This window comes from Rousettus aegyptiacus, unplaced genomic scaffold (assembly GCF_014176215.1).
Source record: "Rousettus aegyptiacus isolate mRouAeg1 unplaced genomic scaffold, mRouAeg1.p scaffold_m13_p_1, whole genome shotgun sequence".
Classification (NCBI taxonomy): domain Eukaryota; kingdom Metazoa; phylum Chordata; class Mammalia; order Chiroptera; family Pteropodidae; genus Rousettus; species Rousettus aegyptiacus.
Window position 1 is genome coordinate 86,674,769 of NW_023416284.1, and position 19,016 is coordinate 86,693,784.

At 32.4% G+C, this 19,016-nt stretch overlaps 1 protein-coding gene and 1 pseudogene across 8 annotated transcripts in view; one reads left to right on the top strand and one right to left on the bottom strand.

Annotated features, from left to right (window-relative positions):
• EXOC2 (exocyst complex component 2) overlaps nucleotides 1-19,016 on the top strand; it is a 193,205-nt gene that overhangs the window by 35,569 nt on the left and 138,620 nt on the right. For all 8 annotated transcript variants that reach the window (XM_036237595.1, XM_016159498.2, XM_016159497.2 and 5 more), the window contains 2 exons: nucleotides 3,867-4,043; nucleotides 12,018-12,144. In XM_036237595.1, coding sequence (XP_036093488.1) covers nucleotides 3,867-4,043; nucleotides 12,018-12,144 — 304 coding nt within the window. The remainder of the gene's footprint in view (nucleotides 1-3,866; nucleotides 4,044-12,017; nucleotides 12,145-19,016) is intronic.
• LOC118605355 lies at nucleotides 18,375-18,513 on the bottom strand (annotated as a pseudogene).

Genomic DNA, 19,016 nt, shown 5'->3' on the forward strand with positions numbered 1-19,016 from the left:
GTCTGTACAGAATAATCTGAACAAAAATGAAATAAATTTGGTTTTCTGACTTTTCTGTTAAGAATCATTATTTTCTCAAACCTTTTTCTATATTGTTTTTCACTAAGTTCTCCAGGAAGTTTCTCACATCTGAGATTTGTTTTCCTTTTCTGAACTTTGATCTCTCCTCTTAAATTGCCAAAACAACCTACTAATTATTTTTGCTGTCTCGAGTTTTTACTCCATTATACAACTGTCTGTATTCTTTCTCAAGTGCTCTGTGAATTATGCCACTTCTGTTTCTTATTGCTCTTCGAATTAAATCTAAACTCTACCTCCTGTTGTCATCAGTACCACTTTGCTCTTTCCCTCACTGCACCTCAAAAGAGACTCTCTCCCAGTTGTGTGGCCTCACTATGACCTGCAGATCTTATTTCCTTTTCTCTGCCGTGTGAATGTGCCATCATGGTTGAGAGCACCAGCATTGATATGAAATACAAATAGTCTCTGACTGCCATAAACAACCAAAAAAATCTCTTCAAATTCATTTTCACCCATGCTAATCTATTTATTTAGGTTCCCCTAATATTCAGAGCAAACTAAATTTTAGCATTCTGGACCAGTTTATGTTTTTTAATTTTTTTAAGCTCAAGGACATGAGAATACTATGCATCCAGTTGACACTGCATAAATATTTTTAGGTCTTGGTTTGCGTACTGTTAAGCACTTTGTCAGTGGTTCTGACTCCTGGCTTGTTTTACTCTCTTCTAGAACCTAAAAAAAAAAAAAATGATCTGGCCCACTAAGTTTCACTCTCTAAAGATGGACTCTAATTATTTTATTATTATTAATTTTTTAATACAAGTGAATGTCAGATACAGCCAGGGAAGAGAGCAAATTATAAATATAGTCATATGGTCAGTTAAGATTATTTTCCTGTGAACTCTGTGTGAGGGTTTTTAGACATATTAAGAATGAGGAAGGGAGAGACTCTAGTGAATATATATTCTGATTTTGCATATACATTGATCTGGATTCAGACATTCTCTTGACTCGTTTCTTAATTTATAAGAGACCTTTTGTTAAATACTAGAGATTTTAAGTTGGAACTTGTTTTTCTTGCACTATAGCTGCTGATTGACACATTTTGGCCAGTCAGAAAACCCTTTGAAAAGAGAACAGTGAATTGAAACTCTCAGTTTTGCATTTCTCAGCTAATTCTTTTTGCTAGTATTATTTAAATTGTCTCCTTTATATTGTTTTCTCTAGCTATAGTTTTTTATTCTTCAGTAAATAAAAGTTAGTTTTAATGAAGATAGTTTTATCTAATGCTATGTCTTGGTTCTTGAAATAGCTCATTTCCAGAATTTTCTTTATCCAAAGTGGAAAAATCCCTGGAATGTATGGAAATTGACTATACAGTTAGAGGTTATATCTCACATTTTAACTGGCAGTCATTGTGAGCTCCTAAACATGACAGTTACTAGTCATAAATTTGAACCTTGCTTTAGCTTTAGGCAATGCTATTTTTATTTGACTAAATGTGTATTACTTTTGTAAATTTTGCTAATTCATCATTAAACCTGCCTATGTATATCCAAGAAACTGTTTTTTAAAAAAGCAAATTTGACTTATTAAAAATAATTTAAGTGTTTTTAACTCAGATAACATCAATACTAGCCAAGTATAACACTACAAAAACACTTTATGTTTGGAATTCTACAAATTACTTTAAAAAAGATGTTATTATAGTTCATGAAGCAGATTTCTTAGCTTTCGGCAACTCAGCAAAAATGTGCTTAAGAAATTAATAATAGGTTTTATGATTTTAATTATCATGACATTTAAAAATGATCTGTTTGAATCTCTGTTTAAAATTATATGGTCATTATTCATTTTTTTAAAGTTAAAATGAAGAATAGATATTAAATCAGAGGAACGTTGATAGCAGCTGTCACTAGATGAATAAACTATTGTTCTGGGTAGTTTTTTTTTCAACTTGTACCATTATGGATGTCATTCTTGTTTGCTCACCTGAACATGTTTTTAAGACTTCATGTCTCTGTATCTATTTTTTCCTATTCCTCAGATTTAATCGTAAGATAGTTCCCTAGTTTACTTTAAACCTTGAAATTCATTGTTGAGTTTTTCTCCTTTCTGAAGTGAGTTAACCTTTAAACCACAAGAATCTTTTTTCTACTCTAAAATTTAAAAATATTAAGTTATATAGTGACCTGGAGTGATGTCAAAATATTTACCACTGATAACTAAAAAGTTTATAAATTAAAACATTTCACATTCATTTAAAAAATACACAGATTGATTTATGTATGTGTAAAAATAATTTGAACAATTATGTCTTGAAATGTTTCACAGTGCTTATCTTGGAAATGTAGAGGAGTTTCAGGGATCCTTTCAGTCTCTTAAATTGTTTAAATTTTTCCTAACAAAAATTGATTTTTTTGATGGAAGCCAAACACATTCTCATTTTGAAAAAAATTATTTTGAATTATGAATGCATTTAAAAATGTGTAAATGTCATTACACATTTTAAAAAAAGAGGAAGCATAATTCTAAAAGAACCGTCAAGTCCTTTTTTAGAAAAACAAAATTTCATACATGAATAAATAATAGATGTTTTAGGGAAATCTCTAAAATTTATTATTTTAATAAATCTGTATTAAAAATGTCATTGTTTTTATTCCTTTATAGTTAATATAAGATTCTTACTAAATAGTGCTTTAAGTTGTAATAAAAGATGACTTGAATTCCTCCCTACATTTTTTCAACCAAATTTGGTGTTAGTTGATGTATTCCTGAAAAAAAAAATTACTATTACCAAACTTGACTGCTGAGCAGTATAAAAAATTACATAATGTGAAAGTTTGAAGTGTCTCAGTCTTTGCCACATATATTTTGGTTTATTTTCTCCATAAATATTTATTATGTTGATCTCTGTTTTGTGGAACTGGAAAACAGAAAGGAAATAAGAGAATAGGTTAGCTGGCAGTATGTTCACATGGTTATATTTTGGTGTTCTGCCTGGGTTCACATTTTCCTCATTACAATCTTTAAATGCTTCCCTGTTTGGTTACCGCCTAAGTTGTAGATTAATGCTACAGTGAACATAGGGGTACATTTACATGGAATTGAGACCTGAAATGCCAGGCATAAACTGACCTTTTGGCAGTGTCGATTTATTTTGTGAGAATCATTAGGGAAACACCAAGGCAGCATGAACTGTCATTTTGGAATGATAAACATATGGAAAATGAAATAGTAAACTAGTACTACCCCAAAACATTTACTGGATTTACCATACTTCAGGCTATACTTAAAATATTTTAGTTCATCCTGTTATATACAGTTGAACACTAGTTAAAGTACATGCAGATAATTTTCAGGAAGATAGATAAATATGTTTTTAGGGAATGACATTATACATTTATTTACACTTTAGAATTTTATACCAATAACTTAAACTTCTAAAAATGGCAATAATTTCTCTTCTATCACCACAAAAGCAATGTAAGATTCTCATAATCTAACAAATCTGCATTGCCTACACATAATTATTATGCTCATTATTATCTAATTCCATGGATGTTTGAAGAAACTAAAATGTAATCTAAAAGAACTCTTAAATATTAGAGAAAAACAGATTAGACAAAAATCAAGAGACAATAGTATATTTATAAATAATATTGGGTATATTCAATAATAGAAATAACTTGAACAGGAAATATTATTTCTAGATTTATTTTCAGTTCTTGAAAAGGGTGTGGTATTAGTAGGAAGAAAAAGAAGAATCTTTTTCTCATGTAATAGACATGAATAACTCATCATTATTCTTTTGAACTTTGTTATATGCATGCTTTTCTTTTCAGGTTTAACAATTTGTGGACATAATTGCCTTCTGACGGCAGAATGGATGTCTGCAAGTAAAATAGTATGTCGAGTGGGACAAGCCAAAAATGACAAAGGAGACATAATTGTCACAACCAAATCAGGTGGCAAAGGAACCTCAACAGTCTCTTTCAAGCTACTCAAACCTGAAAAAATAGGTATCACCTTTTATGATGCTATTCTGAAAAAAATAAAAATGGGTTTTGACTTTTAAAATTTAAAACTGGTAGATTAGTATAAAATTTACCTATTATTATATATCATTAACTTAGATTTGGTTTATGTTTATTTTGACAGGAATGAAATATTGGTTAAAATGTGAATTATTTTTGAAAAGTCAGTTTGCTGACCTAGCAGTAAAATCTAAGGGTGATGATCCTGACAGAACTGTCATTCTAAATTCTTGCAAAATCTGTTCATTTAACATTTTGATATGATAATTTTACATCCTAACTCTTAAATACATTTCTTCTTGAATTGCATTTTTTTCTATTACATGGTTAAGATTTGAGGTCAAATATCTTCCTGATTTGGCCAAAGTAGTAATGTTATCTAAATGATATTCTTTTGTCTTTCATTTTCTTTATTATTTCAGTTCTGGGGAAAATGTTGCCTGGTCTTTACCCTTCGAACTAGAAATAACCATTCTTCTTTGTACCCCATAGCACTTTATATGTGACTTTTTATGCACTTAACACCTGCTTCCTCATATTGCTGTAGTTAAGAACTTGCTTTGAGGAGCCAGACTCTGAATATTAACCCATTTCCTGTTTAGAAAAAAATTGCAGCTTGCTGCCAGCATTAATTTAATTTTACATAAATGTGCTCTTTGAGGCTGAAGCAAATATGAATGGTCTTCAGTGTGAAAATAAAATATAAAAACTGTTCTTGGAGTTATTTCTAAACAGAACTTATCTTTAATCCTGATGTAACAGAAATGTATACATAAATTGGATTCATCAAATGAATCTTTGGCTAACAACTATTATAGAACAATGTTAACATCACCAATGGAATGCTGCGTTTTCTAGGATTTGACATTTTCAGTGATGGAGGAATACTATATTTTGTAAATGGAAATACCACTACTAAAAACAGAAAGCTATAAATAGAATAATGTCATATGTTCCCAAAGACTATTGATAGACTAGAGTGATGTGAAAATAGTAAAAGTGAGATATTTCATGGCAGACTTTGGGAGTAAGGTTAGGACTGTAATCCATTGAGTTATCTCAGGGTTAAAGCTGCAGCCCTAAGTGCTGCTGGTGAGAATTCTCGGGGCAAATGGGAGGCAAAATCTGAACTCTAGCACAGCTAACTGTGGAACTTATGCCTAATTTCTTTGTGGATGGATGTGGAATAATAGTATTGCTTACCTCATAGGATTAAATGACTTAGAACATACATACATGTAATGTGCTTAGCATAGCCTCTTACACAAAATAAGTGCTCAATAGTATCCTTTTTTTTTTAACTTTCTTTTTTAAAATTAAATTTATTGGGGTGTCATCAGTTAATAACATTGAGTTTCAAGTATACAATTCTGTAATACATTGGCTATGTATTGCATTGTGTGCTCACCACTCAATGTCTAGTTTCCTCTGTCTCCATATATTTGACCCCTCTTACTCTCTTCAGACTCCCACTATGCATCTTCTCTTCAGGTAACCATGTTGTTGTCTGTGTCTATGAGGTTTTTGTTGTTGTTGTTGCTTTCTGTTTTGTATCCTACATACGAATATGATCATATGGTTCTTGTCTTTTTCCATCTGACAAGGTTACTCTCAAGATCCATCCATGTTGCCGCAAATAGCAATATTTCATCATTTTTTTTATGGCTGAAAGTGTTATATATTTGTACCACTCTTATTTATCCAGTCATTCACCGAAGGACACTTAGGTTGTTTCCATGTCTTGGTAATTGGGATTAATGCTGCAGTGGACATATGGGCACAGATATCTTTATGTAATAAGTGTTTTCAAATTTGGGGGTGCTCAGAAGCATTACTGAGTCATATGATAATCTTAATTTTTTGAGGAGCTGCTATACTATTTTCCATAGGGGCTGTACCAGTTTACGTTTTCACCAGCAATTTACCAAGGTTCCCTTTGTCCACATCCTCTCCATCATTTGTTATTACTCATCTTATTAATAATAGTCATTTTAACAGTGTGAGGTGTTATCTCATGGTGATTTTGATGTGCATTTCCCTTATAGCTGGTGATGTTGAGTGTATTTTCATATGTCTGTTGGCCATTTATATATTTCCTTGGGAAAAGTGTGTGCCCATTTTTTAAATTCAATTGTTTGTTTTTTTGTTGTTGAGTTATATAAGTTCTTTACATATTTTGGATATTAGCCCCTTAATGGAGGTATTGTTTCTAAATATCTTCTCTCATTCTTTTGGTTGCTGCTTGTTTTGTTAATGGCTTCCATACTCTTTTGATTTTTGTAGCATAATTTGAAATTAAGGAGTGTGATACCTCCAGCTTTGTTCTTTTTCTCAGGATTGCTATTGGCTATTCGGGGTCTTTTGTGATTCTATACAAATTTAAGGATTTTTTTGTTCTGTATTTTTGAAAAACACCATTGGGATTTTTATGGGAATTGCATTAAATCTGTATATTGCTTTGGGTAATATGATGATTCTTCCAATTAATATGGAGTATCTTTTCATTTCAGGTAGTTTTTGGTAGATAGGTCCTTTACATTTTTTGTTAAGTTTATTCCTACGTATTTTATTCTTTTTGTTGCAGTTGCAAAAGGAATTATTTTTTAATTTCTTTCTCTGAAATTTCATTTTTAATATATAGGAATGCGGTAGATTTTTGTACATTGATTTTGTATACAGCAACTTTACTGTACCTATTGTTTGCAATATTTTTTGTGTGTGAAATCATTAGCGTTTTCTATATAAAGAATTTTGTCATGTGCAAAAAGTGACAGTTTGACTTCTTCATTCCCAATTTGAATGCCTTTATTTTTTTCTCTTACTTAATTGCTCTGGCTAGGACTTCCAGTATTATGTTAAATAACAGTGATCAGAGTGGGCATCCTTGTCAGGTTCCTAATTTTAGAGGAAAAGCTTTTAATTTTTCACCATTATTACATTAGCAAAGGGTTTGTTGTATATGGTCTTTATTGAGATACTTTCTTCTGTACTCATTTTATTGAGTGTTTTCTTAATCGTAAATGGATGTTGTATCTTTTTAATGTACTGTTTTATATGATTTGCTAGCATTTTGTTTAGGATTTTTGCATCTATATAAATCAGAGTTATTGGCTCACAATTTTCTTTTTTTGTGTTTATCTTGTCAGGTTTTGGTATCGGTAATGTTGGCATCATAAAATGAGTTAGGAAGTATTGTCACCTCTTTTTCAGTTTTTGAACTTTTGAGAAAGACAGGAATTTAATCTTTGAATGTTTGGTAGAACTCATTAGTGAAGTCATCTGGTCCTGGACTTTTACTTTTGGGGAGGTTTTTGATTACTGTTTTGATTTCCTTACTGTGCATCATTCTTTTTATATTTTCTAGTTCTTCATGATTCAGTCTAGGAAGGTTATATATTTTTATGAACTTATCCATTTTGTTTAGGTTATCAAATTTGGTGGTAGATTGCCTTTCATAGTATTCTTGTATAGTCCTTTACATTTCTGGGGTAACTGTTGTAGCCTATCTTTCCTTTCTGATTTTGTTTGAGTCTTTTTTTTTTTCTTAATGAGTCTAGCTAGAGGATCACCAATTTTATTAATCTTTTCAAAGAACCAGCTCTCTGTTGTATTAAATGTTCTATTTGTTTTGTGCTCTCTATTTCATGTAATTCTGCTCTAATTTTTATTATTTTCTTCTTTCTACTGACCTTAGGCTTTGTTTTTTCTTCATTTTCTAGTTCTTTAGGGTGAAATGTGAGGTTTGGGATTTTTCTCGTTTTCAGAGGTAGGCCGTAATGCTCTCTAAACTTCCTTCCTATTATTGCTTTCGCTGTATGTCTAAAATTTTGATATGTCGTATTGTCATTCTCATTTGTCTTTTTGTATCTTTTTATTTCTTCTTTGACCCAGTCATTATTTAATAGCATGTTCTTGAATCTCCACATGTTTGTGGTTTTTCTTGCTTTTTTCTTTTTCTTCAGTTGATTTCCAGGTTAAAAGAGTTGTGGTTGGAGAATATGCTTGGTATGATTTTAGTCTTCTTAAATTTATTGAGCCTAGTTTTGTGCTCCCACATAGGGTCTCTCTTTGAGAAGATTCCATGTGCACTAGAGAAGAATGTATAATCTGATGTTTTGGAATGAAAGGCTCCATAAATGTTAATCATGTCCAAATGGTCTAATGTGTCTTAATGTACCATTTAAGGATGTTACCTCCTTATTGATTTTCTGTTTAGGCAAATTATCCATTTCTGACAGTGGGATATTTAGATTCCTTACTATGACTATGTTTTTGTCAATTTTTTCCCTTTGGTTCTGTTAGTAGATGCTTTATATATCTTGGTGCTTCCAGTTTGGGTGCGTATATATTGATGTGTTATATCTTCTTGATGGTTGTCCCCGTTATCATTACAAAATGTCTGTTTTTGTCTCTCGTTACCTTTTTAAATTTTTTAAATCTATTTTCTCTGATTAAGCTATACCCACTTTTCTCTGAATTCTATCTACTTGGAGTACATTTTATACCCTTTCACTTATAACTTTTTTTGTTTTTGCAGCTGAGATATGTCTCCTGAAGGCAGCATAAATTTGGATTTTTTTTTTTTTTTGACCCATCTCACTGTTCTATGACTTTTAACTGATGAGTTAATTCCATTTACATTTAGGGTAATTATTGATATATGAGAATTTCCTATAGTCATTTTATCTTTTGTTTTCTAGTAGCTCTGTATCTCCATTGTTTCTTTTCTCTTATGTTTCTGTCTGTTATTTTACTCTGTTAGTATTCTATGATTTTCTCCTCTGTTTTTTCTTTTTTGTGTAACGTGTCTCAGTTCTAGATTTCTATTTTTCTGGTTGCCATTAGGTTCATGCAAAAGAAAGCTTCATATATACAATAGTCCTTTTTCTTCTGCTTGTATTTTTTCTCCATTCTCCTGTGCAAGTTCAGTTCTTTTCCCCCTTCCTCTTTTATGTTTTTATTGTGCCAAATTGAAGTAGCTAGTCTCATTTAAAAAAAAATATTTTTAACTCCTTTAACCTTTATGTTATATTTAAGTATTTAGTATTCTATTCTGAACAAGGGGTGTAATTTCCTGCTTTTGTCTCTTAGTCATCGTACTCATAATTTTTATTTTTTAATGTATTTTTATTTCAGGTAAAAGAGCAGCTTTGTGGTGGTCGATTTCTTCATCTTCTGTATGTCTGGAAAAGCCTTTATTTTTCATTCATACCTAAACTATAGCTTTGCTGGGTATTGTTCCTGACTGGTGGTTTTTCTCTTTGATTAATTTGAATGTTTGTTTCCCCTCTCTCCTAGTTTGTAGGGTGCTGCTGAAGAATCTGATAATCAAATGGGGTTTTCTTGATAGATTACTGTCAGTTTTTTCCTGTCTAACTTGAGCATTCTTTCTTTATATTTAATTTTTGACAGTTTCAATACACTGTGCCTTAGAGAAGCCCTTTAGCTTCTTCGATTTTATGATCCAGTTCTTTCCATAGTTTTGGGAATTTCTGATTATTTGAGTAGGATCTCTGTTTTCTTCTACTGCTCTACTCTTTCCGGTATACCCATTATTTTTGTATTGCTTTTTTAATGGCCATTAGTTCTCATAGAGTTCTTTTTAAAAAACATTTGAATTCTCTCTCTTCTTCCACTTGTATCATTTTTAAATATCTATCTTCTATATTATTAATTCTTTCATTCATCTGCTCTGCTGTATTTCCTAATCTCATTAGTTTAGTCTTCATATCCTTTATTGGGTTATTCAGATCCAGAATTTTTTTTTTTTTTTTTTTTTTTTTTTTAGTTTTAGACTCTTTGTTGAAGTACTCATTTTATTCCTTGATTTTGTTTCTGAGGTCATTGAATTGCTTTTCTGAGTTTTCTTGTATCTTGTTGAGTATTTTCTAAACTGCAGTCTTGAGTTCTCTGACATTTAAATAACAGTTGTTCCATGTCTTTAAAATATTTTTTTTTTTGGAGATTTTTAATATTCTTTCTGAGTTCCTTGTTACCTTGGTTATTCATTTTATCTGATGGATTATTCTCTACAAGGGCATTTGTGGGAATGAAAACTTTTTTTTTAAGTATTCACTGTTTCACTGTTTATAGGTTTGATAAGTAGGTGGCACTGAACCGTGTTTTTATTTTCTCTTACCCTCACTGCTTCTAGGATCTCTGTGGAGCAGTGTTGACCTGACCATGCAATATGTTCTGTATTCTAGCGTATTTTTGTTCTAGTGGATTGTGGAGCAGTTTCACTTTTTGCACAGTTTTTCTGCCCAAAATCCTGGGCCTAGCTTCAGTGTGTGTTAGTCATCCAGGACTGTTTGCTCTTTCCGCTGCTCTGGTTTGTCCGATGGGGTTGAACCCCACCGTTTCACTGCTATTAGACTGTGATCGGCATGGAACTGCCCCTGGCTTCTGTCTCTGTCCTCACTCCCTGTCCCATTGCCACTGTTTGCTAAGATATGCTCACCTTCACATGTCTCAATGCTGATGTCTCAGACATATTTTTGTGTTAGGCAGGGAATCCCTTGTTTAATTACAGCTGTTCAACTAGTTGTAACTTCAAAGGGTGAGAACTGGGGGTCCTCTCACAACTGCCATGCTGCTGAGCAATTATTTTTATTCTTCTCATGGCTATTTCTATGCATGATCATGTCCCTTAGTAAAATAAGAATTAATGTCAGACTCATTTTTGTGATTCTGTAATGTCTTGCACATTGTCAGTACTTGATATTTTTTTATGATGTAGCAATATTACAGGCATAATTACTCCCAGGCCCTACTTCCCTCTTTTATAGAAAAGTAAATAATTCCAAATTATTTTTGTTTTCTGTATCGGAACATTGAGCTTTTCTGCAGCATTATCTTCCTTAAATTCCTAGATTTTTTTATAAATAAATATGTAAAGAATTTAGGAGAAAATTGTAAATGGAATTTATGTATATATACAATATCACTGTTTTTATTTACTCATTTTTATTTGATGTCTTCAAAAACTCACCTGTGAAATTAAATACGGAAATTGTTTTCAGTTTTCTAGAGGAACTTAAACCATTTTGATAGAATCCAGCATCATCTCATGTCATGTTTATACAGTAGATAAAGAAAGCTTATTTGAAATTATTAATTTTATTCTCCAACACCCTGCCTATGGCCTCCATAGCACAGTGTAGGGTCAGTAGTCTTATCTACTTGTACGCAGTAGTATCTGGACTTGAGCATAAACTGACAGAGCTTTCCAGTGCATCCTGGAAGAAATGTGGGTACTGATAAAATTAGTGGGTTCACAAAAGGTGATAGAAGTTGTCTGGCATCAAGTACCCTTCCTCCACAAAGGCTTCCAGCTCCCAGCCCCTCCTCTCTGCTCACTGGCACTTTTCCCATTTTCTGTTGTAGCCCAGGTCCGAAAGTGGTAAACTGGTGAGTTCTGTACCAAGGTGAATGACAGTGAGCTCCGTCCCATGAAAGAGGGTACTATTTTCAGAGATCACATTTTGTTCATGGGGTCTACCCGGTTATTTTTACTGAATCCTCGTTAGTTTCATTACACAAGCTATGCATTCCTTGGATGGTGTTTGACTGATTTCTTTATATAAGGAATTGTTGGATATTTTGTCAAATTTACCAAATTAATTGTACTGGGTTGTTTTTTGTTTGTTTGTTTGTTTTTTGTAAAATACATTCGTTTTGGCAGAACTTTTTATCAGAGGCTTAAAGTATCTTCTCTATGAATAATGAATGTAGAGTGAAACCATGAACCAAGAGGTGTTATTTTTGTCTTTTTATAGCTTAGTATTCTTAATTAAGCCACCAGACATAAAAAAATAAAAGAGCCTTTGTATTTTCAAATCTCTTAAAAATTACATTGTATTTTGTATTAGGTCCTTAAAAAGTAAAGCACTTTGCGAAACTTAGAAAGTATTGGAGGGTGTCTGTATCTTATTAAGGATCTGTTCCTTATTTTGGTAGGTATTTTGGACCAGTCTGCTGTGTGGGTTGATGAAATTAATTATTATGATATGCGTACTGACAGGAATAAAGGAATTTCTCCCTTGTCCCTACGTCCTGCTAATCCACTTGGCATAGAGGTTGAAAAGTGAGTACCATGTTACCTTCAGTCTTTTTTATTTTTACTTTCTAAAAGTTTTATATACTTAGAGTGAACACAGTCATGTCTCTATCACTTATGAAAAGAATGTCTTTTTAAATGACTATTAAGCTTTCAGGATATAAATTGTATTAAAATTTTAAAGTAGTAGTATGTAAGTAATTCAAGGAGAGCTTAAATGGTGATAAAATTATGATATTTCTTTTGAACTGTTACTTAAGTTGCAGTAATAATTTGTTCAGCCATGAGGTAATTAAAGAATAGTTTTTGAAAAGGTGAAATCATGACTCTTGCACATATATAAAATGAACATGTTTGTTTCAGAGCTTTTATTAATGGGAAAACCAATAAAATGTTAAAATCGGTTCAAAGGGAATTCCATAGGAGAGATATGAGAAGGCAACGAGGAATGCTAAAAGATGCAAATGGACCACTTCTACTGCAATACCTGATGGGTATTTCTGTGCCCTGGTCAACATTAGCCTTCCACAAGTTAACTTTTGTTTCTATAATATAGTTATAAAATAGAGACAAAGAAAGGCACAGATTCCTATATAATCAGAAAACACTGGGAAGCCCCTCCAAATAGTGAAAGGACACCCAATAACCTTTTTGCCCATTTCAAGTTTTTACAACTTTTGCAGTCAAAAGAAAGAGAGATATGAGGAAACAAGAAAATGAAGTGGAAAGAGGTATAGAAACCAAGAGAAGAGAATGTTTTGGGCCAGAAAAATGGTCTTTCAGGTTTGTTTTTTATTTTTTTAAAGATACTGTCAGTAAAAATACATTTATTTTATTGAACTTTGATCTCAAATAGAGAAATCTTATTTTAGAAAAAGAAGAGAACTGGAAAGGAAAAGTAGATGTTAAAATAGTGATATGGATTTTATTTCCCTGACTCATTTCTTAGGTAAAAGCTTTAGTCTTCATAGAGAATGTTGTTATATTCAGAGTAGAATCCCGAAGACCATTTCATAACTATCTGGCCTTTATTTCTGTTTATTAATATCATTTGGGTGTTTCTTTTATAATTAAAAGACTAAAGAAGACCTGTTTCTAACATTTTAAAATGTCGGAGAAGGAATAAAATGGTTTTATAGTTGTTTGTTGAAATATTTTAATTGAGAAGGTTTGAAGAATGATGACTGCTTGTTATAAAATACTGTAGTCCTAATGAATGATCAGGTTAAAGTGGTATGACCATCTTTGGAAGATGAATCATCTCTTGGGAATTGTGAATGTTTATGGAAACTCTCTTTAGCTGACGGTCAAATGTACCATGTGAAACAGTGGGGGATCTTGGAGGTTGTGGACAGTTCATCTGAATATGAAAAAGCAAGTGAGAACAATAATATAGTTTTCTTGTTACTCTTCGGTGTGAGTCAGAGTTTAATAAATATTTTATTGCTGTACATAGCATGCAGTGTCCTCTTTCAGCCCACAAGTTTAACAACTGGCATTTACTGGCCTCCTTCCACTGCTAAAGTCCTTCATATTTCTAAATTTTTAACTGATATTTTGCAAACATGATGCCACGATACTCATAAAAATATTACTAATTTCTCAGAAAAAATAACTTTCATTTTGAACTGAGACTAGGATTGATTTGCTTGTATAAAGTCTGTATTTCTGATTTATTGATTGTCACAATATATGTCTTCTTTGCACAGCTTAAATTGTAATGGAGACAAACTAAACTGAAAAAGAAGGTTAAAACAGGTTCATATTAAGTAAAGCCTTCACTAGGTTTTATTTCTTAAAAATGATATCTAACATGAAAATATTTAGAAATAATGTTTTTGAAGATAGTTTATATTTGGGAATGAGGACATAGAATTGGAACTTTGCCTCTGTTTTTATATGTTCTGCAATTCTTTTTGTAAAATTATACCTGGGAATGTCTGTAGTCAGTTGATACACTGCTAATACCTGTATTATTTCCACATAGGTTGCATGAGCTATACAGATCTGATTTTCTTTTCATCAGTTTGGCTTTCCAATAGAAAAAGTGACCATTTTTTCTTCTATGTTTAGAAAACAAGGAAAGTTGGCAAAATAATTTTTAGAATGAGTGTAGAAGAGAAGAGCTTTGGGTAGATTTACCTTTTAGAAATTTCATAAAAACAGATTTATCAACTGTGATATAGTACCTCGCTCCAGAAGCTATCAGACTGAAAAATAAAACACACACATACACACAACCAAAAACAAGTTCTTAATATTTAATACGACAGTGAAAATAATGATGCTAAAACTTTAAATCTAAAAGAATTGCGTATAATATATACATTCTCAAAAGAGCTATGTAAACCTACTTTTACTCAGTTAGCCTCCCCTGCCTTTCATCTTTCCATCTGTCAAATCAAGAAAACATGTTCTCTTTATGCAAACACGGTAACACAACTGCAATCAGGCTGCACCCTACATGGGGTGGTTAGAATTTCTCTCAAAATGATTTTTGTTTTGCTCACTCATGGGTCATTACTGCAGGTTGTTCTCATACTTGAAAGTGAAGCTAATATGTTAAAAAACATTCCTGTTAGTTTCATATCTGACCACTCAATTCATATTCCAGGATCTTCCCATGACATGGTCTAAGCCTGGAAAGGTTTAAATTTAAATCTGTGCTTACACTGCCATCCAATGAAAAACGTATATTTTAGGGGTGTCAAGAGTTGTCTCAGCTACTGAAACTGTTGTATTCTTTAATGAAAAGCTTTCATGAGTTTACATAGTAGAGTATGTGTTGCTTTTACTCTCCAACTCAGTGCCAGTAGATTTAAAATGTAGACTTAGTTTGAATTACATGGATTGTACTTTGCTTTTATTGACTTGTTATGCCATCGCTTCACTTGGTGGCTTAGAGCCTAAAATCTCATTGTGAGCAAATGTTTAGGTTCTTTCTAACTCATTGACTTAGTGCTTATTCCTTTCCTGATACTGTTATTAAGACTATTAGCAATTCTCTACATTCTAAATAACTCTTCCTCCACTCTCCACCTAAGTTTCTATTTTTCTAAATTTGTAATTGTGGCTTTATTACATACCTAAGATTCTTTGTTTCTTTATTTGACAGTGGAAGTACTGGGTTCAAATCTCGACTATTTGTGTGCAACCTCTCTGAGATTGTTTCCATACTATAATATATTAATCACTATGTTGTTATAAGAATTTAATAAAATGATACTTATGAAAATAGTCTGCAAAATGTAAAAAACTAAGTATAAAGAATAAAATTATCAATGAATAACACTTATGAGCATTTGTTATGTATCAGAAACTGCTAAACCTTTCTACATGCATTAGATAATGTATCCTTTCATCCTTAAAACATTCCTGAGAGGAAGATATTATTATCCCATTAGCCTCATGAATAAATGGAACCATATAGTGATTATATAACTTCCCCAAGGTTATAAAGACAAATCTAGCAAACTTCAAGGTTGAACCCAGAGCCCGTGTTCTTAACCACTACTTATTACTCTTACCTTCTATTATAAATACTGTGATGAGTCATCTCTGCTTTTGCATATTAGTTCCCCTTAGAGCTTCATTTCTCTTGGCATTGTCATTCATTGTCTGTTTTTTTCCAGATCCTCTGTTTCACATTCATTTTGAGGTGTTAGCATAAAAGATCAGTATATTTAAGCATACATTTTGGGATATATTGATTCAGGATGCCTTCAACTGTAAATAACAGAAAATGAAAATTAATTTTGGCCTTAACATAAAGATATATTTTCTCATAATATACAAAGTCCAGAGATGGTAGATGCCATGATTGGTTAAGTTAGTGACTCACTCAGTACTGTTACTCAAAGATATAAGGAACCTGGGTTTGCTGTTCTGCTGCACTGGGCATAGCACTGATTTCCTTCAGAACTGTAAAATAGTTTTAGGGATTTCTAGTGTTGAAACAATACTAGTACCTAATAAATGGTAAAATGATAAAAATATAATATTATTGAAACAATAATAATACATAATAAATAATAAACCACAATAACATTTAGAGGCAGGAAGATGCTATTTCTTCCTAGGTCTCCTTAAAGTATGGAAACTTTTCCCAAATATGCTTCAGAAGATCTTTCCTCAAGTAACTGGACAAAACAAGATGACTCAGTAAATAGCAAGGAGACTATGATAAGCATGATCGGCTTAGGATAATTAGCATTTATTTAGAGAAATTACCAGTGTCACACTATGTACGATTATTTTGTCTGAGAGGGTAAGGAATGAATGTTGGTTCCCTAGTCAACAGTGGGCTTTATTGTATGATTTGGGGCTAATTATTTGACATCTCCATGTTAGAATTTTGTCATCTTTAATATGATTTATCTTATTGTTATAAGTTTGATTCTTAGTGTAAGTCTCAATATTGTTCTTTCAATTTCAATATGTTAAAATATTGTTCAATTTATAATAAAATTGGAAGAGAGTTTAATGTCTTCAGTAAGAAATTACTGTAAAATAAACTCAGGAGTGATTATGAAGGTTTCGGAGCTAGGAGGTAGTATTTTAACCAAGAGATTCAATACTTTTCAAACTCTACTCAATCCATTTAGATGGTTGAAGTTTCTACCTGTATGAGAAATAATAGTACATGGGAAATGAGATACTTACTAGTAGGTGGATTAATGCTTCAAATCACCTTCGCCTTGCTAGTGTCAGGGTACGTCAATGATGAAGAGCCCATGGAAGCCTGGCCATGCCCCATGTACTTCCCTTTATTGCCAGAAGACTCTGCTGCTAGTGAATGTGACCCCAGTTGTGTTCTGGAATGTGGCCAGGCCCACATCTGCTCCCTCTTGAGGACAAGGGTTAGAGGGAGGGACTCCTGGGGTAGGAGAGTTTCTCAACTGGCTTATCCCCTAGAGCCCTTACTAGACATCACGCCTTTATCTTGTGATAAAACGTCTACTTATATTTGTAAAAACAACAGTTTAGTATATTATAAATTAAATGTTATTAAGGTTTAAGAATCAGATAAATTTTAAATATGCGAAGTTCTAGATAGCTGCAGGTTTACAACTTTCAGTGTCACCTGTTTAAGCATTTTAACTATTTAGAATATGACCTTTTTATACATGCCATTTATATCCAGTTTTTTTTTTTTAATTTTTAGCTTTATTGAGGCATAATTGACATATCCTGGTGATTTGATATACATATACATTGTGAAAGGATTCCAGCCATCTAGTTAACTAGCACATCTGTCACCTCAAATATTTATTTAGAATTTTTAATGAGAACATTTAAATTCTACTCTCAGAAAATTTTAATTACGTAATACAGTTTATCAACTATAATCACAATGTTTTACATTAGATCCTTGGAGACCTTTTTCATTTTTTAGCTGTAAGTTTGTACTCTTTTACTACCCTCTTTTTATTTCTCCTATGCTCTATCCCTTTTTATGAGTTTAACTTTTTTTTTAATGGTCCACATATTTTTCGAAAAATCTGATAAGTGGTTTATATCCCTTAGATCTGATAAGAGGCTTATATTTGCAAATCTGATAAAGGGTTAATATCCAAAATATATAAAGAACACTTACAACTCAAGAACAAAAATTTCTAAAAATATGAAAATAATTTATTTGAAAAATAGGCAGAAGAGCTTCTTTTTCCAAAAAAGACAATACAAATGGACAAGTACATGAAAAAGTGGTTTGAATCACTAATTATCAGGGAACTGCAAATCAAAACCACAATGAGATAGCACACGTTACACCTGTTAGAATGGCTCTTATCAAAAAGGCAAAGGAGAACAATTGTTGGCGAAGATGTGGAGAAAAGGGAACCTTTGTACACTGTTGATGGAAATGCAAATTGGTGCAGCCACTATGGAAAACAATATAGAGGTTCCTCAAAAAATAAAGATAGGCTTCATATGACCCAGCAATTTCACTTCCAAAGAAAATGAAAACAGTAACTCGAAAAGATATATGCTTCCCATGTTCATTGCAGCATAATTAACAATAGCCAAGTTGTGTAAGCAACCTAAGTGTCCATCAGTGGATGAATGAGTAAAGAAATTGTGGTACACACACACACACACACACACACACACACACACACACTGTTCAGCCATGAGAAAGAAGGAAATTCTGCCATTTACAATAACGTGGATAGACCTTGATCTCATTATTCTAGACAGAGAAAGACAAATGCAGTTTTTTTATTTTCTTTTGTTTGTTTGTTTGTTTGTTTTTCTAATGCCTGCAGCACCCGGTGTTCCTAGGTGGTCTCCCATTCAAGTACTAAAGGCCTCATCCAAGTACTAACCAGGCCCAACCCTGCTTAGCTTCTGAGATGCGACGAGATCAGGCACATTCAGGGTGGCATGGCTGTAGACCTTTTTTTTTTTTTTTTTTTTTTTTAACTAAATAGATTGAACATGACTTAACTGCCAGATCTGGGGGACTGTGTAGTTTTAGCCATTTCATTATGGCATGTAACTGCTGTATTTTTTAGTTTTGTATCTGCCTTTTATGCTTTTTTGCTTTCCTTGCTATCATTATATCATAGATCTTGTTGTTATTGTTGTTGTTTGATGTTGTCATTCTTAACTCTAGCAACCCCTCTTTCACACTTCGGGTTTGATATGGATAGAGAACCACCCAACCAAAGTCAAACTACAGGGCTTGAGTGGAAGAAAAAGAAGCTCAGGTTGGCTTCTCAGAGTTCCTTTTTGCTGCTTTTTTGTTAGCTCTGTCTTTGATCTTTGAGTTTGGAACTCCTCCTTGTTAGATTAGGATTTCACATAGTTGAATAATTTGTAAAGACTTAGGGATTTAGTTGATACCAAGTAATTCTGTTGTACTTTTTGACTCTTAAAATAATTGAACTTTATGAGAA